The sequence below is a fragment of the Lepidochelys kempii genome, chromosome 27 (genome assembly GCF_965140285.1).
Source record: "Lepidochelys kempii isolate rLepKem1 chromosome 27, rLepKem1.hap1, whole genome shotgun sequence".
NCBI lineage: Eukaryota > Metazoa > Chordata > Testudines > Cheloniidae > Lepidochelys > Lepidochelys kempii.
In genome coordinates this window covers 15,067,252-15,093,793 of record NC_136406.1, presented here as the reverse complement: position 1 = coordinate 15,093,793, position 26,542 = coordinate 15,067,252, and the positions used below count along the sequence as shown (strand labels likewise).

Here is a 26,542-nt window from a genome sequence, read left to right as displayed (position 1 = left end):
ATGGTTTTGAGTGTTTGCTCCTGTGAACAAAGCCCTTCAGAAGGAACAAATGCACCTTGCGAAAGGAATGAATTGATCACACTTGCCGGTGAATAAGTGATGGGTTTTTCCTCAGCAATTTCATCCATGACCCTGTTTTGAAAGATGAACATTAAGATGTGCCACAAAAGGGCTAAGATTTCATAGTCGCTGAGCACTTCCCAGGCTGTCAAAGTGTCGGTGAGCCTCCGTGGCGCCAGATGCACCATGAACTGACTGATGAACACAGTGGTGAATTCCAAAGGAGATTTTTTTCTGAGAACACCAAGTCACACAAAAACTTGTCAGCAATGTACTCCACCTGAGCTCCAGACTTCTTGAGACTGGAATCTCGGGGTGCTTTCATTGACGTGCTTGGATTAGGGATTGAGCAGGTGAAAATGGAAATGGCTGTACTTAAAGCAGGGGCGCAGTCACAGGTGGGCCATGGCCCACCCACTTAGCATCCAGGCCACCCAGATCTGAGCAGGGGTGTAGGTCTGCCACACTGGCCCGGAGCATCTGAAATCCAGGAGAGCGCTCTGCGCCCACCCTCCAGAAAGCTACACTCTGGCAGCTCTGCCTTGCCACATTCTGAGCTGCCCCATGTGTGTGCCCAGCTTGGCAGGCGGAGCTGTGCCAGGGGGCACCAGGGCTAGGAAGAGGGCATGGCATCAGGGGAGAAGCTGAGCTGGCAGAGTCATTGCCCCTCCACCCGAAATGCCCACCCAAATTTCCATGCCTAGCTACGCCACTGACTTAAGCAAAGAATATGGAGAAGTTCTAGGTGCCGCCAAGGAATTAAAGGAGACGTTCACATGTAGTCCTGAAGTGTCTACAGTGGTCTTGCTCATCATCTGCAAGGTGTGAGAATTCCTTTGCTTGTTTGTGATCACACCAAAGGACGAGCATGACCCAGGACAGACCTAATCGACTTCAAACCTGACCTGGGCTGTCTTTGTGGCAGAATTCAGACACCATTCTCCAGGAAGAAATCAACTTTAGTCTCTGACCAGTTTGGGGATTACATAACACTTTCACGTAATGCTCTAGTCTTTTACATTTCTGACTCTGTGACCTGAATATTTCTCATACGGAGCGAGCCCATAAATAGGGCTTTATTTTTAATTGCATAAAAACAAAGTTAAAAACAAGGGTTCTGACTGACACTGCGTTTTTCACTCAGTACATATGAATTTCTGAGGACATCCTCAAGTGTCCCTCTGAATGCATCCGATGAAGTGAGCTGTAGCTCACGAAAGCTTATGCTCAAATAAATTGGTTAGTCTCTAAGGTGCCACAAGTCCTCCTTTTCTTCTTGTCAACCAGTCCGCTCCGTCCCCTGCGGCGGTGTCTTAGTGACAGGCCTGCTAATGGCCCTGTCGGGCCCCCAACTCCAGCGAGGTTGTTGAAGGGAGTTGGCCTCCTTCCCAGCAGCTTGACACTCGGCTGCCCTGGGGAGGGGCCAGCAGAACCGCTGGGATTAGCTAGGAATGCCCGACCCTCAGTTAACAACCGCACCTGACCCTGGGAGCAGCTGGCCCCGGTGCGGCCCGAAACAGCGCGGCAATGCCCTGGGACACAGATTAGCCGCTGTGCGCTCTGCCCCGTGCCCAGTCGTGTTCCTGACCCCTGACCAACATAGAGGCCGATGTGATTAGTGTGTGTGTGGGGGGGGGGGTGGGTTTCAATCCTCCCCTCGCAGATCACAGCTGAATCGTGGCACTTTGGGCTCAAACAGCTAACCCAGTGCAGGGGGGCGCAGGGGCTGTCCATGCTGGGGGGCAGTACGGGAAAGGGGGGGGCAGGTGTTGCCGGTTTGCTTACAGAATCTGCTCTGACTGGGGCAGCAGAAGCCACCGGCTGGTTTTCCCACTCCCAGAACAGAAGATCCCCGTGCCCTGCCGGAAGGCCTGGTAACGCTGGCTGCCCCATTCCTGCTGGGCCCTCACAAAGTCCCGCCTCCTCTCTCGTTTGATGGCAAGGGGTGGATCTCAGCTATGCACCCCCCCCATGTGATTAAGCAGCCTGTCAGCGCCTGGAAAGCAGGACCTTGATGGCTTTGTGCAGAGAAATCCCTTTCCCAGCCTCCAGCCCAGGGGTGTCAGCTGACGTACCAATGGCTCATGCTCTAGGGGCACAGATAGCCCCATGGCTGCCATTCCTGCTGGCTAAGGGCTACCCCAGAGCACTAGCCCCAGCCCCACCCCCACCCCCCACAGCCCAGGGGCCACGGCTGTCCATACTGACACCTCAACCGCCACGATAGCCGCACCCAGGCAATATGGGGCACCAGACTTAACCCACCTTGTGCCCCACAGTCCCATCTCCAGGGGGTGACGGCAGCTGTCAGCGTTAAGATGAATGGGCCAATTTCACCTCTCTTGGGGCTGTTGTTTTAGGCTCTCTGCAGACTCAGGCAGGCAGAGGGGATATTCCCCCCCCGCCCACACCCCAGGGTCACATTTTCAAACTTTTCTTTGCATCCTTGAGGACTCGCAATAGGTTTTCTTTTCTTTTCTTTTTTTTTTTTTAAAGCCAAACTCTCAGCCCATGACTCCGGAAGCTGGAGCTGTAATCCCTGTGCCCAGTCAAGGGGTTGTAAGAGCCCCTTCTGCATGTAATACCCCTTCCCCTCCCCCAGGCTACGCAGGGGGGTGTAGCGCCAGGCAAAGCTGGGGCAGCTTGGCCCGGTTGCACAGAGTCACGTCAAGTGGGGAGGGGGGCAGGAGCACCGGGGTCGGGGCAGAAGTCACACCACTACACCTAAGATCAGGGAGACCCCTTTGCCGAGGGGGAGATGGCCTGTCCTGACCCCGGCCTCTGCCTTGCTTGTCTCCTCTTGATGCCACAGCTGCCCTGCCAGGCAGCAAAGCTCCCCCTGTCCCTTAGCGCCCAGGAGGCTGGAACCCGGCCCTGTGAGGCGGCCGCTAATCCCAGCCTGGTGCATAGAGCGCAGCTGACCTTTCGCGAGCCCGGGGACACCACGTGCTTGCCCTTTGGACTAGCCAGCTGGCCGCCAGCGCCCACTCCCCTCCCTGCCGCTGAACTAGACGAGCCCTCAAAGGCAATCTGGCCCTACTCCTCTTTCCCACCCCTCCTCGGGCCTGGTGCCCCCCTTGCTGACTCCCCAGGCAAAGCTGCAGGGAGCACCCGCCTCTCTTTTGCAGCCTCATCTGGGCGCACGGGCCGCAAAGGGGGGGGATGATGGACAGCCAGGGGTCGGGTAAACAACATAACCAGAGACTTGTTAACTGCTTCACGGGGCCGCTGCCAAAGCCAAAGGGCGGTGGGGGGGGGGGGGGAGAGATGCTTTGAACTAGCACAAAGATAGACGCCTCCTAAATCCCCCAGCTTGGGAGTGACACATGATCCAAGCCTACAGCAGCAACGCCAGCCCCAGCTGCCCCTCTGCGGCCACGGGCTGGGCTGCAGGGGAAGGGGAACGGCCTGTCTTCATCCCCGGCAGGCAGGCTCTAGCGAGTCGTTAGTCATGGTCGGGGTAAGGGCCAGAGGCACTCGTCAGGGATCAGGCCCATCCCTCCCGTGCCAGGCACTGTACATATCCCCCACAACACACAGTTTCAGGCCCCCTCCCTCCCATGCTAGGCACTGTACGTTTACACACACACAAAACAGGTGGCTGAAATAAACAAATAGGCAGCTCTCAGCCCAGAGTCAGCAGCCCGGCTGCCCTGAGGGCAGGCCTCACTCTATCAACTTGACCAACAGGGACACTTCATCCATCACTGTGGCCTCCTCCTCCTCTTCCTCCCCGCCTTGGGGCGCCGGGCTCAGCGTCACCAGCGTGGCCTCTGGGCTGGGGGGCTCCTCCTCGCTGGAGGGCCCCTCCTCGGCCTCCGGGGGGTAGTAGTGCCGGGCAGCGGAGAGGAAGTCATCGCCCGCGTCCAGGACGAGCAGCCGGTCCTGGGGAGGGAGAGACGCAGCCAGGCTGGGATGGGGAGGGGCACAAGGTCAGGGGCAAGCAAGGGGCTATGACCAGAGGGAGGGACCCACCTCCCCCTGTGGGGGGAGCAGCAATTGCCCATCATCCCTCACGGAGGGATTGTAGACACAGGGGAGAAGGGGACCCCTGCCAGCTGCCCCCCCCGCCCCACACACCAGGACGAAGAGGTAGCGCTCGGGGAGGCTGCAGTGGCGGTCGAAGAGGCTGGTCTGGTCGGCCAGGGCGGCAAGGAGCTGGCGGGCCTGCAGGGGCTGGCTCAGGGAGCTGTAGGAGGCCGCGGAGGTGATGTCGAGCAAGCCGTGGGCCTCGCCGCTGAACCCTGCCCAGGGATGGGAGGAGAGAAGCCTGTGAGCCCACGCTCGCCCTCGCTAGAGCTATGCGGGGCCTCTCTGCGAGGGGATAAGAACCTACTACTGCTACCAGGCGCTAGAGGAGTTACTCCCTCCAGCCCCAGGGCAGAAGACGCCAGCCCCTCAGACCAGGCATTGCCCTGGCACCAGCCCATCGCCCTGGGCTCATTAACACTCCCCCCACGGGGGTGAGGCAGGGTGAGTCCTGCTCTCTGGGTCCGATGGTGCGTGCTGGGCTCTGCGTCCCACTGAACAAGCCCCTCAGCTGCACTGCCTCCCGGCGAGAGGGCCCAGCCCAGCCCAGCCCCTCAGCCCCGGCAAAGCGTGCCCCCCCGCCAGCAGGGAAGGGGATGCCGTACCCAGGACCTCTAGGATCTGCCTCCAGCGGTCCTTCAACTCGCGGCGGATTTGGCGGTGGGCGCTGATGTCGAAGCTCAGGCGTCGGTAGCCCTGCGGGGGAGGGACTGGGGGTCAGGCCCCGGAAACCACAAGGCACCAGCTCTCCCCCTCTCCCTCCACTCATGGCTGCCGTGCACCAGCACCACTGATCGGTCCACGGCCACGGTCCCAGCCCGGCCTTGGAGACTGACTGGGAGTTTCACAGGACAGTGCTGCTTTGGGCAGCAGGGGGCGGACCAGGAGCCAGGACTCCTGGGTTCTATTCCTGGCTCTGGGAAGGGAGTGGGGGCCCGTGGTTTAGAAGAGCGGGGGCTGGGAGGCAGCTGGCCTGGATTCTAATTACAGCCCTTACTCCACTATGTGACTGTGGCCAAGTACCAGCCTCACTGTGCCTCAGTTTCCCCACGGATACAGTACAGATGTGTTGTGAAGGCTCTGAGATCCCAGCATCAGAGCAGCCTAGAGCACTTCAGTGCCTGGTAGATGTGCCAGCTGGGGTGAGATCCCATCCAGCCGAGCTGGGCACTCCCATTGGTCTGACACGGCCACTCACTCATCCCCTTCCTGTAAGGGAGTTATGGTCCAGTAGCACCCAGAGGAGCTAAGTGAGAGCAGGGCCCTGTTCTGTTGGGCGTTGCCCAAACACTGCCAGCCACAGCCCTGAAGAGCTCCCAGGTTAAGCAGACAGGCTGGGAGGAGAAACTGAGGCAGCCGGGACAAGGACTTGCCAAAGGTCACAGCACCGGTCAGTGGCAGAGCCAGGCATAGCACCCAGGCCTCCTGGGGCCCCATTCAGAGCCCTACACGTTTCCAGCCCCAGGGAAGAAGAAAGTTCCCTGCGGGTAGGCATGCACAGAGGGGCCCTTAGGGAGTCCTAGGGGCAGCAGGGGCCGGGGGCACCGACCTCCGAGCCGCGGCGCAGCCTGGCCCGGTTCTGCAGCAGGTTGTAGAGCTCGCGGTCGTCGTCGCGCTCCATGTGGGTGTCGTCCACCGGCTCGTTCCACAGGTTGGTGGCCTGGGCCCGTTTGCGCTTCCCCAGCTGATCGAAGTACCGGAGCATCTCACTGCAACGAGAGGAGAGCGGCCCCGGGCGAGACAGCGCATGGCATGCACCCAGCCTGGCGCCCAGGCCTTAGGCAGCACCAGCTGGCTCGGCCAGACGCTGGCATGCAAAGGGGGCCACTTTACTGGGCAGTGGGGCAGCTTTCCCCATGGACCCCTCCCTTCCAAGCCCCTGGCTGCAAGACTGGGGGTGAGGGAAGCCGGGCGGGCGCTAAGCAGGTTGTAACAATGGCTCATCCAATACCCTGCTTCAGTGGCAGCCCAGAGCCGGTGGCTCAAGGGGAAGGGGACCCCCCCCAAACCTCACGCACACTCATGTGGCCTGGTGGAGAATGCAGGGTCCTGGGGGGTAACCAGAAAGGAGGCAGGGAGCTCATACCCCCACCTGGAAGAGGCAGTCGAGCCAGCAGGAATCTCGCAGGCACTGGCAAGGGGTGAGTGGGGGGAGGTGGGTACCAAAATGGGCAGCAGGGCAGGTTCAAACCGAGGCTTCCTGACCCAGGTGCCGGGTGTTTTTAAAAAAAGAAAAAGGGGGGGGGCCTGAAATGCCCTTTAGATCTTTGTGGGGGATGCGCCTGGGGGCTCTAGGGACATTGAAAGGGGAGGGAGATCCCGCTCAGTGCTGGCAGCAGTGGAAACGTTCCCTCTGCAAATCCCGATCCCAGCGGAGCCTGGCTGGATAGCCCCGCTCTGTCCCCATCAGCCCCCCACCAAAGCAGCCCCCGTCATTGTAGAGGAAAGAGGAGCAAAGGTGATTGGGAAGCGGGGTTCAGAGGCGTCTGCCCTGCAGCCGTGAGCACGTCTTTCTCCATCCTTGTATGAATGCCTGCATGGCTGCCACGTCTTGCTTCTCCCAGGGCTCCGAGTTCTTCCGACACACACTCGGGGCCGGGATCCTGGCACAGAAATGGAGCTGGCCCCGCTGCGGAACATGGCGGCCGCTGACCAGCATGCGGGGATGCCGTGCCAAGCAGCTTCAGACAGGCACGTGGGAGAGAACACCTTACGCTTCTCAGGGCTGCTACCATAGCACCGGACGCAAACGCTGAATTCACTATGATGTCGAACAGAAGGGAAGGACGGACGTGGTTTAAAGCACTGACCCGGGACTCAGAGCTCAGCCACACATACCGCGTGTCGCGGTCTTGCTCCGTGCCTCAGTTTCCCCAACTTTAAAATGAAGCAAATAATGCTCTCTTTTGCATCCAGTTCTTCAGAGAAGCGACTGCCTCTCACTCCGTGCAGCGCCCAGCCCACCGGGACTCCAATCTGACTACCCTACTGATATTAATAAATACCTGAGGAGTGGATTGTTCTCTGGCTCTTCTTGTTCACAGGAGCAGCAGCAGATCTGGTGCCAAACATCCATTCTCCTAATGCGCGTATGAATCAAACCCAGAGGAGCAGCAGAGGTCTCATCAAGGGGCCGCGAACACTTCTCCTGCGAAGAAACGGCTCTGAATGAGAGCGAGTGAGAAGTTCAGTGTGTTCTAAATTTAAGAAAAATGCAAGTCAAAAGCCCTGATCATGTGAGATCCCCCCTCACCAGGGCTCACAGCCTTAAGCAAGGGGGACGCAGCCTTGCTAAAAAAGAGGCTCTTCTCTGCATCGCTTGGGGTTACTGGGCAATGAAAGCCGGTTTGTTTCCTTCCTAGCAGAAAGCAAACCCGTGGTCTGTAATGGCTGTAAATACACACCAGGCCCAGCCCAGGAACATGATGACCAGGTCCTGGAAGGCTGGGGGATTTGGGCGCAAGCCAGGGATGTCCCCTCTCCTAGTACCTCTTGGGGGGAGCTGCTCAGATGCAGTGGGAAAGGGGTTGCTTTAGCAGACGGGTCACTCCGTGCTTACCAGCCGGGCAGTACAGTCAGGCTCAGCCGAGAGCAAGGACTGTCTGGGCCACGGAAACCGACCTACTCCTGGAGAAATCCCCCTTCCCCATGCGGGGTGGAAGCCCGTGGGCATGAATGAGCGTGCGCGGGTGACACACGGAGTTCTCCGCACACCGGGACGGTCACGTTAACCCCCCATCTCCAGCGCTCCCCTCGCATTCACGGCTGAGCACAGCAAGGAGCGAAGGTGCACCGTGCCGGCATGTCACGCTAATGGCTCTGTTAGCGGCCTTCATTCCCCCCACCCCCCGCTGGCGACACACACCGGGGCAAAAAGGGATGCTGAGGCCTGTGGAAGCTGGGTGCCTGCCAGGGTGTGGAAGAATTCCTTGCACCCCCTCTACCCACCCAAGCAAAGCACAGTGCAACTTTCCCCTGCCTAGATGCCACTGGGCCCCGCTCCCAGCCGGAGGGGGCCTGGGCCAGGTGATCAGAATCCTGCTGGAGGCGTGTGCCTTTTACTCCGCCTTCCAGCGGGACACAAGGGGACAGAGAACTGCAGGATGCACTAGACTGGTGGGCCGTCGCCTTTCCCTGGCCCCGGAGTTACCCCTATGTCGACAGGGGGAGGGTGGGGCCCCATCTGCAGTAGGTGGGACTTGCACTTGGCTGTCAGCCCTGCTTTGAAGGCCCGTTGGTAAGCCAGGGCCCGGCTGGCTGGGCGTTCCCAGCCGGCAGGGACAGTGCAGGTGTAAGTGGGCTGGTGTGCCCTTACTACGACTCAGGGGGGGTGTTTTGGTTGCTAGCTCCTAGTACCGAAAGGGGAAGGGTCGATGGGAAATCAGGACCCTGAGACTGACAGTCGCCAGGAGCAATGGGGAGAGGTCAGTGCTCCAGGTCAGCCTCAATCACAGGGTGGGCTAATGAGGGAGTCAGGAGGTCGGGGGTCCCGTCCTCCGGGGGAGCTGGAATGGCCTGGGTCAGACTCAGACAGAGCGGGGCTGAGCTAAGGAGAGAGCAGGGGCCCGAGCTGAGTGGGGGAGCAGGGCTGCGCCGGCCAGAGAAGCAGCCCAGGGGGCTGGAGCCGTCCGGAGCCGGGCGCGGGGAGGAGCTGGGGAAAGCGAGCGGGGGACCCTGGGCAGCCGGCCCAGTGCAGGGAGACGCCCCAGCCAAGACACCTGGCAGGCCAGACTTGGAGGGGATCGTAACCCCGACGGGATGGGGGCGACGCTGGGAAGAAGGGTCCTGCCACCTAGAGCCCGAGAGCGCGAGGCCACCACCAGAGCGAGTGTCCGACCCGCAGCCTCCCTGCGGCGCAGCCAGGGCCTGGGCCGTGGGAGGGACACACTGACCTTCCTGAGACGCTGGTTGTGACGTCCCCGGGCCACAGAGAGGGGTGACAGGTTTCCTTGAATCTTTCCCATTATTTCCTTTTTTTAAAAATTTGGTTGCTGTTTAATAAATTGTTTTTGCTTTGAACTGTATGTAATGATCAGTGGGTCAGGGATGTGCCCAGTGCAGAGAGAGCACCCAGGAGTGGGTACACCCTAGCCCCTGTTCTAAATGACCATGACACAGTTGGGGGTCGGGACCCCCAGAAATCCTGGGCCCAGCCTTGTTGGAGTTACGAGGACTCTGGCACACAGGAGAGTGGAAGGGGAGCCCCCGAGGTCAGGCAGGCGTCTGGGTAAAGGGAGTGGGAGCGAGATCCTTTCGGTAGCCCACTTCACCGGGATGTGTATAAGCCAGCAAAGTTCCCCACAATAGCGGAACCATTTCCCCCGCTTACACAGGCTCTGCGTTTTACTATACGATTAAAAGGGCTGGCCCTGGGAAAGGTCGGACGCTGCTGCTCCCCCCACAGCAAGGCTTCATCCCTTTAGGGGACGGCTATTTGCAAGCTGCCTTTTGCCTTTGTCAACACCAGCCAGGCGTGGGAGGCAGGCAGAAAAGTCCCGGAGCGTCAGTCCAGCCACAATGAGGGCAGGGGTTCACGCAGCCCCAAGAGAGATTCGCTGCTGAGTGCGGTTGAACTGGCTTCTTCACCGAGTTGCTGTCGGGTTTGTTTCACAGGCTTAGGGCTTCTTAGTTCTTTGCTTCATTTAAAAGAGCAGGAACCAATGGGCCAAACGCAGAGGGGCAGTTCCAGAGCCTTCAGTGATCCCACCGAGATGGACTCTTTTGGAAAAAGCAGGGGCGAATTTGATCCATCATCTCCAGCACTCCAATGACAGAAGCTGCCAAGATGCAAGCCAAGGTGCATGGGAGCCCTCTTATCTCCCGGGTGTTCAGACTCAGAACCAAAGGATGGGGAAAGGGTTAGAAGTGGGGAAACCAGGCCCAGGGGAAGACACTGATTTGCCCAAGATCACACAGCAGAGCTGGGCACAGAACTCTGGATTCTCTCTGCGCTAGCCACTGCGCCACACTGCCTGAAGCAGGGAACCAACCCTACGAACCTGAGGCGCAAGGGCAGCCCCATTGCCTCTCACGGTCGTGCTTCATGTTACTGCAGATCTAAGCACTTGCAACTTGTTTCTGTCATTCTCCCAGTGCACCAGGGCTGCTTTCTAGCTGGCCAGTAAACCTCTTCCAGGCACCCCCAGGCCGTACGGCCCTGCTCCAGGAAAGCACGTAAGCACATGCTTATGCAAGTATGCCCACTGGGCTACAGCAGCTTACAAGTTAGGTGGCTTTACAGAGGCCTAAATGACGAGACAGTGGGGCGCAGTGTAACGTTGGGCAACACAGGTCAGAGGCTCTTCTCTGTTGTAGGTTTTTATTTGACGAAGGTACAAAGGTTCCAGGCGGAAGGCAGCAGGTTATTAGAGCGACAGGCTTTCTAACCAGGCTCAAGAGGAGCCCCCGCCCCACCGCGGAAGAACCATAAACCCTCTGGAACTCGCTGCACAGTCCCCGGGTGTGTGTGTGTGTGTGTGTGCACAAGGTCCCCAAAAGATGCTTCATGTCGAGGCGATCGCTCAAAAGCCTCATGTCCTGGTGTGCGTGGCGCGGGGAAATCGGGGTTAGGGGAGCGAGTTAACGGTGTTTTCAGATTTAAAAAAGCTGAACGAACAGGATGGAGATTGATTTTTACAGGCCCCGCCGAAACTAGTGAACAAGCAGAGGTTAGTATTTCTTCTTTACCCCCCCCACCCCCCCCAGGCTGTATCATCCCCCCTCACCTGCACTCCCCTCTCATAAGTATTAGTCTATCCCCAGAGCAGGGGACTACTGCACTTCGTTATGAAAATGGGGTCACAGCCTCAGCGGCCAGTAGCCATTGCCTTCCTTTGACTGCCCTACGCAGCCAAAAGGGACTTGCCAAGGTCGCTTGTTCCCGGACTGAAAGGTTTCCTAGAATCAGGCAATCCTTCTCCGAGTTTAAAACCGTTTCCTCCCCAGCATCCCACCCACAGAGGCCACGGCTGCTACGTCAGCGAACTATGGCAATGGAACAAGCCTGGCAAGGCTCCACTGGTTGGAGGCCCTTCGCCAGAGCTTGTGGTGGACACGAATTCTCAACAGGGAAAGATCTTCGCGAGCTGGAGCCAACTAAGAAATGGGGAAGTGGTTATTTGAATAGTTTTTTTTACCAGGGTGCCCTTCCCTGGGCCCAGTCACATCAGAGATCCAGATATGCCCACAGCTGGGGCTGCAGAGCTATTCTAGACTTGCAGAGACTCTGCCCTGGGTATATTTCACAGCCTTTTGTGGACCACACGTGCCTAAACTAATCCGCCACTGCCTGGCGACACCTTTATCAGTGTGCTCCCTGGCAGCTGAGGAATGACAAGGGGTAGCCAAGTGCCCACAGGGTGTGAGCTACCAGTCATGCCATGTAAAGCAATGCCTGTCAGCAGATCAGAAGCAAAGGCTGTCACATGCACCTGGTGCCGAGAGTTCCTCCATTTCCCACTTTAACCATTCTCCAGCAGCAAAATGAACAGGGATGCCTGGCCCTGCCCTTCCCTCTCCTCCACAAGGCATTTAGGTAAATACAGGAGCTCCAGACCAATGAAAGTCATACACCATTATCAGAAATTTTTTAAAAAAGGACAGGAGACATTGGGGCAGTGGTGGGCTTATCCAGCCAGAAACGGCCACCTCCGCTGGGTATGGCGAGGGAAAACAAAGTGATCAATAAAGGGGTTTGGCACATGTTTAAATCACAAAAGTCTCCACTGATTCCCAGAGCTGCTCAGTTAGTTTGATCCTTGATTGGAGGGGTGAAGAGAAAGGGATCTGCGGGAGTGGGGAGGGACTGAGGCATCCCTCGGGCCTCTCAAGGCATCCACCCCCCTTTCTGCATTCCTGCAAAGGTTGCTCCAGTTAGCATTGTTGCAGTGATAGCCACCTCCCTGGTACATGGTCTGGTGCAGCCCTCCCTGCGGGGAGGGAAGAGGTCTGCATTCCAAGCGCAGGCAGCTCCTTGGCAGGCTCGCTCCGGCTTCTTGGAAGTTGTTCCCCACTCTGTGTTAAGGAGAGAGGGCAAAGGGATGTCCCGTGGAGGGTCACGAGCTGCTGCTCAAGGCCTGCCCGACACCTCGCTGACCCGCTGCCGCAGGTGGAATGCAAACTCGAACATGGTAGCTGCCAGGCTTTGATGGATCAGGTAACGGGGAAGCCGACCCTACAGAGAAACAACAAACCGGAACACAGGGGTTTATTTTGCTGGCTAAGATTGTACATAGTTCCTATCCTGCATCTGAATCCTAGGGAAAGCTGCGCTCCGGATCGTCTCTCGGAGGCACTGCTCGTTTTGTCCCGCTTGAAGCCACCACCATGTTTCCAGCACAGGTCTCTGTGGCTGCTCGAGATGGGTTTCACTGAGTGATGGGTTTCACCAGAGCATCTCAGAGCTTTTTTTAAACAACTGCATCAGTGCGGTAACAGGACAGGCCCTGTCTGGCGGATTGGCGAGAATCACAGCAAAGAGCAGTGACAGCTCCCAACTGCTTTGAGCTGCTTTTGGGTGTAACTTCAAGTGTTTTGATGTCTATAAAAAACCCCGCATGGTTTGGGTCCTCAGCTGCCCTGTGCCATACTGCTGCAGTAGCCATCGGCAGTGGCATTCAAGCCAGTCCTCGCCCAATGGCAGGGGGCTGTGGGTGGAAGGGGAGGCAGGGGCAGCCTGTCTCCTGTGTTTGTGCAGTGCAATGCCTTGCGCAGTGGGGTGCTGGTCTGTGACCGTGGCTCCTACACGCTACTGCAAAACAGATCATCAATAGTAGTAATAATTCACCACGGGATCCCGTGTGGATCCCCACCAAGGCCCAGCTCTTGTAACTTTGAGGGCATGCGGCAAGGCCGATTTTGCCAGCCTCTCCCCGTGGGGACTGCATGGAAGGGGCTGAGAGGGTGTTTGGTGGGCGACCGTTCTGCAGGGTACTATGAAATATTTGCACTGCCGTACCACCCCGGTAGCCTGTCATTGACCAGGACCCTGTTGCATTAGACGTTGGTCAAAAAGAACAACACTAAAGGCCGTTCTTTACGGGCATTTCTTCAGGGACACAGGATATGCCAGGAGGGCTGGACCAGTGGGTCCACCTAGCTCGGTAGCCAGTCTCAGACAGTGGCTAGCCCCAGATGCCTCGGGGTTAGGTGAGAGCTGTATAATGGACAATTATGAATAGCTTGGCTGCTACAGAAGTTTCTTCCTCACAGGCAGCAGAGAGCAGTGGCTGAGGGCCTGTCTCACAGAACTAGGCAGATTTTCACTCCCCATTGCAAACAGCTGATTTCTTCAGAGCCAGTTCCTATAAAGGAGACCCAGACACAAAGCTCTGGGCCCAACAGCCCGAGTGAGAGGCGCAGCTGGTTTCTGCTGCTCTCAGCTCTATCCCCCAGTTTGATTCCCTAGCAGGACGGTTGATTTTGGAAGTGCTTTTCAGTCATGTGATGAGCAACAGAATAGCCGACTGACTTCTCTTGGAGGGGGCGGGGGGAGATGGCGCAGGCCAAGCGCTCCGATGAATGAGGACTTTGTGCTTCCCTGCTGCAGCAGAGGGTTACCCCGTCAACAATGTGAGTGCTCAGCAGGCCGGGTCTCTTCTCACCTCCCACCAGCCCCCGGCACCTGACCCCGGCTGGCAGCTCTTTTGTATGCTGCCCTTGCCCGAGCAGACAGCAGGGACCAAACACAGCAGTGTAGCCAATAACTCCAGCTCGGAGTCACTCGACGTGTTCAAGGCGCCTTGCTCCATGCGAGGGGAGGCGGTTTCTATTACAGGTTATTGGCAGCAACGGACACAAGGGTGGGCAAGCTTTGGGACGGCAAGACAAGATCTCACTGCTTGCGAATACTGGCAGAGCCGTGAGCCAGATTCTCCAGCTTGTGCTCTGGGGAGCCCCGGCTGTGCTGGGTGCGAGGCACACGCCGACGTGGAACCCACTTTACCTTGAGGTCCGTGTTGAGGATCCAGAGGAAGGTGCACACTTTGGGATTGCTGGCACATTTCAGTACAATGAAGCCTCCTGGCCCGTTCTCGCCCCTGGGAAAAGGAACAGCACAGCATGAGGCTCTGCAGACTTCATGTCACATACATGTACGCTACTGGGCAGATACACAGGCAGGCAGCCGGGATCCCGAATGCGCCCATGCAGCACAAAGCCAGCGGCACGTTCGAATGATCCGTCACTGCGCTTGGGTGCGCCGAGAGGCAGGAGGTCAGAGCTGGAGCAGGCCTTGGGCAAACCTAACCGGGAAACAAACCGGGCAGGAGCTCGCTAGCTCTGCTGCCAGAGAGAACGCCGCATCTTCAGCTGCCATGTGGAGATTCCCGCTCATGCTGCACCTTCAGCTTTTATTTCCCACTGGAAGAGTAAAGCGAGGTCCAGTGGCCTGTGTGAAGGGACTGGGGGTGGCGGGGGGGGGGGGTAGTAGGCATCACAACATGCCCTGCTACCTCCACTGGCAACAGCAGAGACACAGACATGGATGGGCCGAGCAGGCTCCTCTCTATACCGGCTGGGGGCGCCTTCAGCCTCCAGAGCAGTGATTCTCAACCTGTTTATCATTGTGGGCCCCATATGCAGGTCTCCACTGGATGGCAGTGAGGATGTTCCATGGGCCACAGCTGCAGGTTGAGAACCACTGCTCCGGAGACTGCTGGTGGGGCCCATCTCACCAGTGCTACCTTTGCTGGATATTGAAAGGCAAACCCAGTTTGAATGCTGGTGCTGGTGAAAAGAGAGCTGTGGCAAATGAAACCCTTTATGGTCAGGGCAGGTACTGCATGGGCAGCTTCCTCTTCACGCCTCTTGGTCTGCTTAGCAGGGGCAGATACCAACAGATCCCTACTGATACATGCCGGATTTGTGACTAAGAGGCGAAAGGCCCCATCCATCCAGATATGTTTAAAAGGAGACACGTGTTACCACGTTCCTGCTTTGCGACACTACGTATATTTCTGCTGGATATGGCCTTAAAAGGATTCTCAAGGCCTGAAAAGCCCCAGCACCTAAATAGACTGAGGCAGTTACTGAGCCTGTGAGTTAAATGTCAATTACTTTAATCAGATTACTCTGAAAAACAAAGTCAGTAAGAGAAGCAGCTGAGCTGGTCACTAGCCACCTGCGGCACAGCCTGACTGTAACAAAGAGGCCTTGTTGGAAGAGATTCAGACCCCAATTAATGCATCACAAGGCAGCCGGCCACTGTAGTTTGGAGTAGAGAAATGCCAGAGACCTTGGCCAGTGCTTTGAGAGAGGCTCCGTATTGAAGGGCTCTCTGTTCACACCTCCTGCTCCGTCTCTCTGTGCCCTAGGCCTTTATTAAAACTACGGCCAGGCATGAGAGAACAAAAGGGCACACACATAACAAACAACACACATGATGAGTTCAGCTGCTTATTCCCCCTTTGAAGCTGCAACTGTCCCCGTGCGAGAGCTAATTCCACAGTGATGGGATGTGGAGTCGGTCAGGGTTTTTGATCTGTTGTCCCCCCCCTACCCTGCCCCCACTGCCTCAACCCGAGCTGCTGCTGACCTCCTAAGCAACATGATGATTCCATACCAATTGTTCTTTAAACAAAGGAAGAGGAACACAGGAAGTAGAATACAGTTCTGCAGACAGACAGGCTGCCAGAGGTTTTGTAAAGTGGCAGTTTCCTTTAAACAGCGACAAGAAACGCCCCCCCACCCTTTTTTTAAACTCAAGCGTCTGTGTGCACTGAACGTCTATTATACAGCAGTGTGTGCTACAAGAAAAATCAGACATTTCCCCAAGCCAAAACCCAAATTCGTACCTGACGTATTTGGACAGCGGAGGCTTCAAACCGTGAGTGGTTGACATCCCTGAGGAAATATAGCGGTCTCGTCTTCTTTCAATGCGACGCACGTTTACAAAGTCCCTACATAAATAAAGGGGAAATCAACTGCTGTGGGGTCTGCATGGGAGCTTTAGGACAGCACAGACATGGAAGGTCCAACATTCAATCTACTCCTATGGAAAAGGTGTGGCAAAAATATTTTAACATGGAGACACTATGTACATTTATGGTTATTAACGGGACAGACCAGGTATTCAGTGACTCACACAGAGGCTTGGAGCCAAGACTCCTGGTTCTCATCCTGGCTTGACTATCGATTTTGGCATAGGACCTTGGGCAAGTCATTACACTACATACTACACTACGTTACCCACCCATAGGGCAGGTAGAAATGCCCTCTTGGACCCATGGTATGCTTCATGAGTAAGATGGCTGGCCTGGAGCTCCCTCACACAAAATCTCCTTGATGTGTTCTAGGTGCTTGGTGGACTAGGCTCCGGAGCGGAATAAACTCACCTGGGTGACACTACACCACCTGCAGCCCCTGCTGCAATGTCGTACGAGACAATGGTGTTATCTTCAACCCGCTGTAAGATCTGAGTGAAAGGAGGACAGAATAAGAGATGTTTCCTCTCACCTGCCTGTGGATCTGTACATGCCAACAGCTAGGAATAAGGAGCCTCCCTCAAAATTGCCCATGGATCCAAAACAAGTGAAGAGCCTTTAGCGGCAGATCTGACAAATACAAGCCTTGGAGAGTTCAGCATTAGCATGACCACGTTCACCTTCTGGTGTTGAGAATGGTCTGCTCTGCCCTTCTGTATAACGAGCAGGCATTTCCTTCGCATCCTGGACACAGCAACTGCCTAGGGTGAGTAAGCTCCTCCAAGCCAGGGCAGCGAGAATGACCTTGGCTCTGTGCCTCCCTAGGGCTTTCGTACAGACAGGCTTTTGGTGCAACTAGCTACTTCAGAACGTTCAGACCGCCTGGATGAGCAATGCATCGGTATTCAAATGCAGCCATGCCTCCAGCTCCTGTAGGGCCAGGCACGGCATGCAGTAGGTTCTGTGCTGCGAAGTTCCAACTCCAGAGGGTTATTAAAATGCCACCATCACAAAGCACTTACCTGGCAAGCTGCCACTGTTTTATTCCACAGGATCATCCTCTCAGGTTGGAGAATCACCTCCTGGTAGACTGTTTCAGCAGAACACTGCATGAAGGCCTGAGAAAAGGACTTGACAGTTCAGTTTGCCCCAGCTGCCTTCCCTGGAGCGTGTATTCAACAGCACAAGATAAAGATCACAAGGGACAACCAATTGAGTGAAACAAGTGCTCATGAGAAGCGATAGCAGAAGAACTGGCTGGAGCCAGACAGTGCAGACAGGAATAGCGTACCTCCATCCTGAACAGAGCAATGCCAGCTATTCCACCCCTGGGCTACTCTGGCGTCTACCGCTTATACTGAAGCGGGCAGCTGTTTCAGGAGGTTCATGGAAGGCTACTAAGAGCGTCAGCAAAAATGAAACACTCGCCTTCATCTGCAGTCTCGTGTGAGTCTTTAGAGGCAGAGGGATAATGCAGTAACATGGGGTCACCCAGATCTCCGTTCATTAGAGTCTTTTCATGGGCAGTTCTGGCAACATATGTACCGACACAAAGAAAAGTCACCACGGCAATAGGCCTTCACTAAGAGATTGTTTATAGCCAAACCACTACAGTGAGTCACTTCCTAACAACATCTGTTAATGCCAGATTGCATCTGAAGTGGGATCAACCCTGATCTTGGTGGACGGGCAGTTGCTATCTTATTGTAGTTCTGGAAGCTGTGGTTGGAACAGGATTCTTTCGTCACCTGGTCCAGCTTTCTGCCATTGGACCCCAGCGTATTTGTGGGGGGTTGGATCAATCTAGTTTTAGATGGCAAGCCCGGGCGTTATCCAGGCTGTAGAACAGAGCTCAGTGTAAGCATGCAGCAGAGTTGTGTTACTGAAAGTCCCACCAACAAGTAGAACGGGCTTTGCAGTTTGACCCGTATTTCTGGAGCCACAGAAGAGCATGAGGGACCAGCTGTGCTGGGCATTAAGCAGAGTTACTGCCTGGGGATTATGCCCCTACAACAAAGCTGCAATTTACCAAGCAAGGAGGTAGAGGCCAGAAGTCCTTACCTTTAAAATAAAGGTCTTGCCATGGAAAGGAATTTCAATGGTGTAAACAACATCGCCAAACTCCTGCGCAAGAGAGAGTCAAGTCACACTTCACATGCACAATCCTTTACACGCCGGTCGCACCTTGCACCCCAGGATCTCCAAGCACATTTGAGACTTGTGTCATGAGCCAAGCTGCACAACGGGCAGACCCACTGCCATGGCTAGAGTCAGCCCTGAAACGCAACCCCCTCCATGGCGGGACCTTTTAAAAGTACAGATCAACAGTCCGCAGCAAGTTTAGGACAGGAAGTGAAGACTGTCTCCAGCTGAATTTTAACACGCTTCCAAAAATCCACATGTACAGATGGCTGCAGACAGAATGCAACACGCTGTGGCATACACGTGACAAGACACAGAAATGGGATGAATCTGTAGCTGGATGCATAGCAAAGGGGAGGAGTCTATTGCATGTGACAGCTCCCTTAATGCTGGGTATGGTGGTTTTCAAGATGGCACCACTCACTCCCTTATTTTACCAACAAATGTCTTTGATCCTTTCCCACTCAGTCATCTGCAGTTCCACACCATAACTGCAATTAAAGGCTAACCACACTCCTCCGCCCGCCTGTGGCTGGGGGGAAAGACTGATGGGTTCCCTCTCCTGTCAAACAGGAAGGTAATTGAACGTCTAATTAAATAAGAGGCGATTTACATTTAACTGAACTGGAATAAGATTCCTAATTCAATCATGTCATTGTAACGCTTGTTAATTTTTCATGGCGTAACCAGGTTCGGAAAGCCCCACCGTTCTGCAGTCTGTGCTAACCCCTCCATGCTTTCTGCAGGCAAAGAAGGGAAATACTTGCATTGTTTTTTTCGAATTTCCAGTTTTCCTCCTGGGCTAGGATTTGATCCACAACCTCCATTGCTTCTTTGCCTTGCTGAACATATTCCTTCTCCTAGGAGAAAACGTGATCTATTTACTGCTCCCTTTACTAATGATCCTGAGCGTGCAAATGAGTGATTTTGCCTCCTCGTGGCTGAACAAAAGAGGAAGGGACTTTCCACTACTGCACCTGCTACAGATATCCTCCTTCCACTCGGGTGGCAGAGGCAAGCGTGTTGCACCTGGCAGGCCAGAATTCTAGCCCTAGGTGTGTCATTGACACACTAGCTGTGTCTCTCCACAGTTGTGATACCTTTCCTTCTGAGAGAGTCCCCACCATTTTTGCCAGATGAAATGGTACAAGCCACAATGAGATCACTTCTAATCCCACGGAGCTGCAGCCACCTCTGGGGTGAAACAGCAACTGCTTAGCTACCCCGCTGTTTTGGAAACAACGTGAAGAATCCTGTGTCCAAGTGAAACGCTGATGGGATGTTAGGGAGGGAGAAGGCTGTTACCCATGCTGGAATTTGACAGGATAGTGGAGTCAACACCCCCTTCCTCCTTCAGCAAAGGTAACCAGTAAGAACCAAGGAAACTGGAGGGAGCAGGAAGGAGACAAGCTGCTGTCAGGGCCACAGACGCCTTTAAAAGCTAACTACAGGAGGGGGGGTGAAGGGGAAAGTAACTGATGCTGCACACGAGACGAATGATTCCCAGTAATGAGGGGTGACTGGATACTGAGTCAGACCTGTTTTTCCCAGAGCACCTGAGCAACATCGCTCAGCTAAGGGAATGATTTGCCCATGTTTCTTGGCAGCAAATAACATTTTGTGACCTTCGGTTCTGAGAGGAGAAGAAGAAAGGGGACAGGATCTTTAACCCCTTGATTTATTCAGCACCTTGATGGGTATGTGCTGGAGTAATTAGCTAATTACAGACCCTCATATCAACATGCATTGGACAGCCATCAGAACCAGACATTGAGAGATGCTCAGAACCAACAGGGGCAAAAGTGGGTCTCTAAAATGGCAAGATCACCGCTCCTCCATTTACCTGGGCTGTTAACGCTTTCCTCCCCACATCATCTTCATCAGACTCATTATCCGATCCTAAAGAAAGGTACAGAGTTGTGAGGACGCTAGAGATCCTGCAGAGTTGTGAGGAAGCTAGAGATCCTGCTGGTATGATTTTATGAAGGGGAGGGCCCTCATCGGGTCAGCCCTCCCTCCCTTTCCACTTCACTCTCCAAATGCACAGATCCATGCAGGATAGTCGGTGTGTTCTCGTATAGGAAAAGCGAGAGTGGTTACAATGGGAAATGCTCCAATCCCCCAGCCCTAGTGCCATCCCCTCTGAAAATGTACCAAAGCCACCAGGTTAACACCCTTTTCTGCAGCAAGCTGTGCAGTTCACACTAGCTTTTTGGGTGTCCAGGGTAAGGCCTTTGCTCTTCCCAGAGCAACCTCAGACTTTGCATTTCAAACCCTGTGTCCTGAGGCCTGGAGCTTTGGTTGAAACACAGCTGAGAATGGATTTTGATAGCACAGGAAAGTCAGGCATCAAATGCAAAGTAGGTGGCTACTTTTCCACCTCCTGACAATCTCATTCTGATCCCACAGCTGGGCACAAAAGCAGCTACACAACATAATGTGCCCCCAACGCTGGAAGCAGAGGGGAGTTCGTGGCACTGTACTGTAACACTGCTCAAAAGGTCGGTCTAATTAGGGAAAGCTCAGCGAGGAACTTTGAGAGGCAATAACAGGGAAAAGGAAACCCAGGGGATCCTGCAAGCGGAACGAGCTGAGAAAGCAACTCAACCCACATACAAAGGTCACTGCATGCCAAGAAGAGGCAAAAACATTCGTCACCTGCGAAGGACTCCGGAGGGGAATAGAACTGCCCGTCAGAAAGGGCTCCAGAATAGAGCAGAGGGCCGCGGGAGGCTGCGGCCTGCGCTGCCAAGTACCCTAGGGAACCAAGAGACACAAATTGTAAACATATACAGAAGCCAGAGTTTACTCCTAACATTCATCCATGTCCTTCCTCCTCCAGGTTAAGCTACCCAGTTATCTAATGCTTGGAACACAGCTCAGTACTGGGAGCCGGGCTGTCTCTGGGACACACAGCCCAGCCTAGAAGGAGCTTTCAGTCCCTGCTCCCTCACTTTTCATTTCAGACACAGCACTTTATCTGCATGGAGATCAATGAACTCTTTTCCCTGTCAAATCCAAAGGTGATTAAGCGCCTAATTAAATAAGAGCTTTCCCTCGAAGCAATCCAGAACACGCTCTTAATCCAATAGAGGCATTAAACACTTGCTCATTTTTCATCTTAAAACCTCCTCACAAGACCCAAACATCCTCTGGTTTTTCCCAGCCCACCAATACATTTGTGATCAAGTCTCACTAGACAAATTCTTCCTGGTTTAGACGCCGCCATTTCCCCCCCTACACTCTTCTGGTTGGGAAGACGAGAGCGAGAGGAGAAGCTCCTTTTGCAACCACGGCCACGAGAACTGGAGAGTTACAGGTCAGAGTGGGACCTTGGGATGAGCACATGAGCTCCTATATAGCCCAGGTTGGAGAATTTCAGCCAGTCTCCCCTGTGTTGATCCCAACAACAAGGGTTTGGCTAAAGCATCTCTTCCAGAAGGGCATGCGGTCCCAACTCTGCTCTTGGGAGACTGTGCCAGTGGCTAATCACCCGCACTGTTAAACAGTGAGGTCTTATTTCTAATTTGAATTGGCCCGACTTTAAACTTCCAGCCACTGGTTCTCGTTCTACCTGTCTTCTTTACAGTAAGGGTCCTTTTAGTAGTTGGTATGGTCTCCCTTGACCATAATCAAGTCAGACGAGGCAACTGATCTCCACAACCTGCCTGGAGATCACTTTTAATCCTGGTTCCCACACACCACCTGGTGACAAGCTGCTGCCAAAGCCCCGGCCGGTTTGTTTGCTCCAGCCGTGAAAAGGGAAAGTGACTTACATCGTTCCTCTTCCGCCTCCTGAGATAAGACTTTAAAATCCAGGAACCAAGTTTCTAGCCAGGCGATAACGAAAGAGACGATGGGAAGTAAGTACCCAAAAGCCCCCTTGGCTAGCAGCTGGGGGAGAAAAAGAAAACCACAGGGAGTTTACACAAGCAGGGAAGTCACACCATGAGACAAAACAAAATCTCCCATTAGAGCCCTTGAGAGCAACTGACCTCCGAGAGGATGACCTTCACGATGAGGAAGGCACTGGACACCAGTGTAGTGAACTGGAAAAGGGAAGATGGTTACACACATCTACATGCCAGCTTCAGTTTAAAGAGAGACAAAGTCCAATACATCAACAACAGAAAATGGATTCCTTACCGCGATGACCCACCAGTGGCGCAGTTTTAAGAGTGCATAGCCCAGAAGTAACACAAAAAACCGGAAAAAAGCCAAGACCTTTAAAAAACAAGAGAGGCACAGATAAGGAGAGAGTAATTATTATTTCTGTTACACTCACGCCGAACTGATCATGCAGGGTGCCACACTGACAGAGCAAGCCACAGTAAGATCTTCAGGCATGGACTAGCTAAATAGTCAAGACAAGAGGTGGGAGGTGAACGGCCCAAGGTCCCTCATCAGGTCAGTGGCAGAGCTAGGCACAGAAATCAGGGCTTCTGAATTCCCGTCCAGTGCCCTATCCATTAAGCCATCTTGCCTCTATCTTAGAGAGAAATGTCTTTCCCTTTGGCTTTTTAGCATACTTACAAATATATCAAAGAATGAGGTTTTAAACTGGTACTCAATGATTTCGATTTCCAAGTTCTTCTGAATGCCATTGTTGGTCTGAGGGTTAGAGAGAATAGAAACAGAGAAATGTTGAGTGCAGAGATAAACTAAAGAGGATAAAAATCAGACAGTTCTGTTTAAAACATTAGTTAGCTCAAGTTAGGTATCAGGGCTGTCTGCTGAATGCGTAAGTGGACTCATCAGCAAATGTTTAGCCATGAACGTATGCAACACTTCATTTCACTTCCATTTCACTGTCTGTTTCACATGCAAGTAACACAGAGCAGGAACAGCATGTAGATGCTTTAAGAAAGTGCTTGGGTACTAGAAGGTATTGAAAAAACACCCACGGATTTAAACCCACTGATTTAAAAACAAAAATCTCAGTCACTGAAAACCAGCTTCCTTAAGAAAACTGCTTGTGTGTCTTTTTTCCACTTGATTCCTGATGCTAACCAAGGACCTCTTGCAATCCCACACTCACGGAATAAGCAGCCACTTTGACCTGCAGGATTTCAAACAAACATTTTCTTTTCGGATCCAGTTATTGGAAGCGTGTGAATGGGATTGAAAAAAAAAAAAACCAACTGATTTTCTTAAAGGACCATTGACGAAGAAAGAACTCGGAAGGTTGTGTGATTGATGATGCTTCCACAGGGCGTTGTCTACATAAATATTCCTTTTCTTTTACAAGTTATTCCATACAAGATCTCTTCAAGACTACTTCAGATCTGTTCTCAGATGATACCTATTAACAGGCATTCCAACGCTAACAGAGAAGTACACTAAGGTTAGGTCTACACTATGAAATTAGGTCAATTTTATAGAAGTCAATTTTTAGAAATCGATTTTATACAGTCGATTGCGTATGTCCCCACTAAGCGCATTAAGTCGGCGGAATTTATCCTCAATACCGTGGCTAGCATCGACTAACAGAGTGGTGCACTGTGGATAGCTATCCCATAGTTCCCGCAGTCTCCGCTGCCCATTGGAATTCTGGGTTAAGCTCCCAATGCCTGATGGGGCAAAAGCATTGTCGCGGGTGGTTTTGGGTACATGTCATCAGTCGCCTCTCCCTTCATGAAAGCAACAGCAGACAATCGTTTCGCACCTTTTTGCCTGGGCTACCTGTGCAGACGCCATACCATGGCAAGCATGGAGCCTGCTCAGCTCACTGCTGCTGTTGTGAGCATTGTAAACCCCTCGCACATTATCCTGGAGAATGTGCAGAACCGGGCTAAGAGATGCCAGCACGAGGACGATTGTGATGAGGACATGGACACAGACGTTCCTGAAAGCACGGGCTGTGGCAATTGGGATATCATAGCGGCAGTGGGGCTGGTTGATACAGTGGAACACAGATTCTGGGCCCGGCAAACAAGCACAGACTGGTGGGACCGCATAGTGTCGCGGGTATGGGATGATTCATAGTGACTGCGAAACTTTTGCATGCATTAAGGCCACTTTCCTTGAACTTTGTGAGTTGCTTTCCCCTGCCCTGAAGCCCAGGAATACCAAGATGAGAGCTGCCCTGACAGTTGAGAAGCGAGTGGCAATAGCCTTGTGGAAGCTTGCAATGCCTGACTGCTACCAGTCAGTCGGGAATCAGTTTGGAGTGGGTAAGTCTACTGTGGGGACTGCTGTGATCCAAGTAGCCAAGGCAATCACTGAAGTTCTGCTATCAAGGGTAGTGACTCTGGGAAATGTGCAGGTCATACTGGATGGCTTTGCTGCAATGGGGTACCCTAACTGGGGTGGAGCGATAGACGGAACGCATATCCCTATCTTGGCACCAGACCACCTTGCCAACTAGTACGTAAACTGCAAGGGGTACTTCTCAATGGTGCTGCAAGCACTGGTGGATCATAAGGGACGTTTCACCAACATCAACGTGGGATGGCTGGGAAAGGTGCATGACGCTCGCATCTTTAGGAACTCCGGGCTCTTCAAACAGTTGCAAGAAGGGACTTACTTCCCAGACCAGAAAATTACCATTGGGGATGTTGAAATGCCAATAGTTATCCTTGGGGACCCAGCCTACCCCTTGCTCCTATGGTTCATGAAGCCGTACACAGGCAGCCTGGACAGTAGTAAGAAGCAGTTCAACTATAGGCCGAGCAAGTGCAGAATGGTGGTAAAATGAGCCTGTGGATGTTTAAAAGCTCGCTGGCGCTGTTTGCTGACTATGTTAGACCTCAGCGCAATCAACATTCCCATTGTTATTGCTGCTTGCTGTGTGCTCCATAATATCTGTGAGAGGAAGGGGAAGACATTTATGATGGGGTGGGAGGTTGAGGCAAATCACCTGGTGGCTGATTTTGAGCAGCCAGACACCAGGGCGATTAGAAGAGCACAGCTAGGCGCGCTATGCATCAAGAGAGGCTTTGAAAACCAGTTTCATGACTGGCCAGGCTACTGTGTGACAGTTGAGTGTGTTTCTCCTTGCTGCAAACCTGCCCCCTTTGTTGATTTTAATTCCCTGTAAGCCAGCCAACCACCCTCCCCCCTTCGATCACAGTTGGCAAAGGAAATAAAGTAACTATTGTTTTGAAACCATGCATTCTTTCTTTATTAATTAAAAAAAGAAGTGAGATAATTGACAAGGTAGCCTGGGTGGAGTGGGGTGTGGGAGAAGGGAAGGACAAAGCCACATTGCTTATTGTAGCCACACTACAAATCAAAACTGTTTGAATGACAGCCTTCTGTTGCTTGGGCCATCCTCTGGAGTGGAGTGGCTGGGTGCCCGGAGCCTCCCCACCGCGTTCTTGGGCATCTGGGTGAGGAGGATATGGAACTTGGGGAGGAGGGCAGGAGGTTATACAATGGATGCAGCGGGGGTCTGTGCTCTTGTTGGCTTTCCTGCAGCTCCAACAGACGCTTCATCATGTCTGTTTGCTCCCACATTAGCCTCAGCATCGCCTCCTGCCTTTGCTCCTCACGCTCACTTAATGCTTTCCTGGCCTCTGCCACTGAATGCCTCCATGCATTAAGCTGTCCTATCAGTGCGGGAGGACGCATGAGCTCTGAAAACATGTCATCACACGTGCATTTTTTTTTGCCTTCTAATCTGCGATAACCTCAGGGACGGAGACGATATGGGGAGCACAGAAACATTTGCACCTGGGAGGGGAGGTGGGGATAAAAAGGGAGAGTAAAATTTAAGATGATACATTTCTGAGAACAAAAGGGAGACTCTTTCACAGTGAATCAAGCAATTCACAGCAGACAGCACATGTGCTTTAGGTAGAAGGTCGCATTTTGCCTTTTATATTGAGCGCCTGCTGATATGGTGACACATCACAAATGGCTGGGCAACAGAATTCGGTTTCCAGGCAGCCATGGTAAGCCTTTTGGTACGCGGGGTTGGCTTCTTACACCTTCATAACATGTGGGAATAGTTTCAAACTGCAGCGCCATCCTTTCCCATAGCAAGCAATGCCAGTTCGGTTTCACATTTAAAAGGAAGGGCTGCAGTTTTCGGGTGGATGTGAAGCACACACCTTCCCACACCCCACCATTTGGCTATTCTCTGGGATGATCCCTTCACCCCTCCCCCCACCGCGTGGGAATTCTCTGGGATGATCCCTTTTAGCCAAGCGCAAACAACCCAGCATGAACAGGGTCCTTTGACTGTTCGCTTACGAAAATTCCCCCATTTCAGCCAGGTGACCATGAATGATATCACTCTCCTGAGGCTAACACAGAAAGATACAGACTGAATGTTGCTTGAATGTGACCAAAACCCAGGACCATTCACTGACATGCTTTGTGCTGCAATGATTCCAGACTACTTGCTACTGACTTGGTGTGGTAAAGTGTCCTACCATGGAGGACAA

General features: G+C 53.6%; 2 protein-coding genes across 11 annotated transcripts in view; both read right to left on the bottom strand.

The window, feature by feature from the left end:
* Positions 1–3,726: 3,726 nt before the first annotated feature.
* Positions 3,727–7,165, bottom strand: LOC140903893 (melanoregulin). The gene is made up of 5 exons (XM_073325833.1): positions 7,095–7,165; positions 5,639–5,798; positions 4,695–4,785; positions 4,141–4,304; positions 3,727–3,945 (listed from the first exon to the last, which is right to left on the bottom strand). Exons 1-5 carry the CDS (start codon positions 7,163–7,165, stop codon positions 3,727–3,729), a joined length of 705 nt encoding a protein of 234 aa, XP_073181934.1.
* A 4,498-nt stretch (positions 7,166–11,663) lies between these two features.
* The window catches only part of STARD3 (StAR related lipid transfer domain containing 3), a 38,408-nt gene continuing 23,529 nt past the window's right edge, over positions 11,664–26,542 (bottom strand). For 7 of the 10 annotated variants that reach the window (XM_073326174.2, XM_073326172.1, XM_073326171.1 and 4 more), the window contains 13 exons: positions 22,686–22,763; positions 22,299–22,376; positions 22,148–22,201; positions 21,929–22,046; positions 20,811–20,909; positions 19,996–20,051; positions 18,920–19,012; positions 18,072–18,134; positions 17,033–17,140; positions 16,422–16,501; positions 15,882–15,986; positions 14,033–14,126; positions 11,664–12,262 (listed from right to left, as the gene is read on the bottom strand). In XM_073326174.2, the coding sequence (XP_073182275.1) occupies positions 12,158–12,262; positions 14,033–14,126; positions 15,882–15,986; positions 16,422–16,501; positions 17,033–17,140; positions 18,072–18,134; positions 18,920–19,012; positions 19,996–20,051; positions 20,811–20,909; positions 21,929–22,046; positions 22,148–22,201; positions 22,299–22,376; positions 22,686–22,763 (1,131 nt within the window). In that variant the 3' untranslated portion in view covers positions 11,664–12,157. The remainder of the gene's footprint in view (positions 12,263–14,032; positions 14,127–15,881; positions 15,987–16,421; positions 16,502–17,032; positions 17,141–18,071; positions 18,135–18,919; positions 19,013–19,995; positions 20,052–20,810; positions 20,910–21,928; positions 22,047–22,147; positions 22,202–22,298; positions 22,377–22,685; positions 22,764–26,542) is intronic. The other 3 variants (XM_073326175.1, XM_073326180.1, XM_073326181.1) reach the window with 3 other exon arrangements.

Coding starts and splice junctions, on each gene's coding strand:
- LOC140903893 (XM_073325833.1), bottom strand. CDS start 7,165: ATGGATGTTTGGCACCAGATCTGCTGCTGCTCCTGTGAACAAGAAGAG. Junction 5,799..7,094: donor GAGAACAATCCACTCCTCAG/GTATTTATTAAT, acceptor CTCTCGTTGCAG/TGAGATGCTCCGGTACTTCG. Junction 4,786..5,638: donor GGCTGCGCCGCGGCTCGGAG/GTCGGTGCCCCC, acceptor CCTCCCCCGCAG/GGCTACCGACGCCTGAGCTT.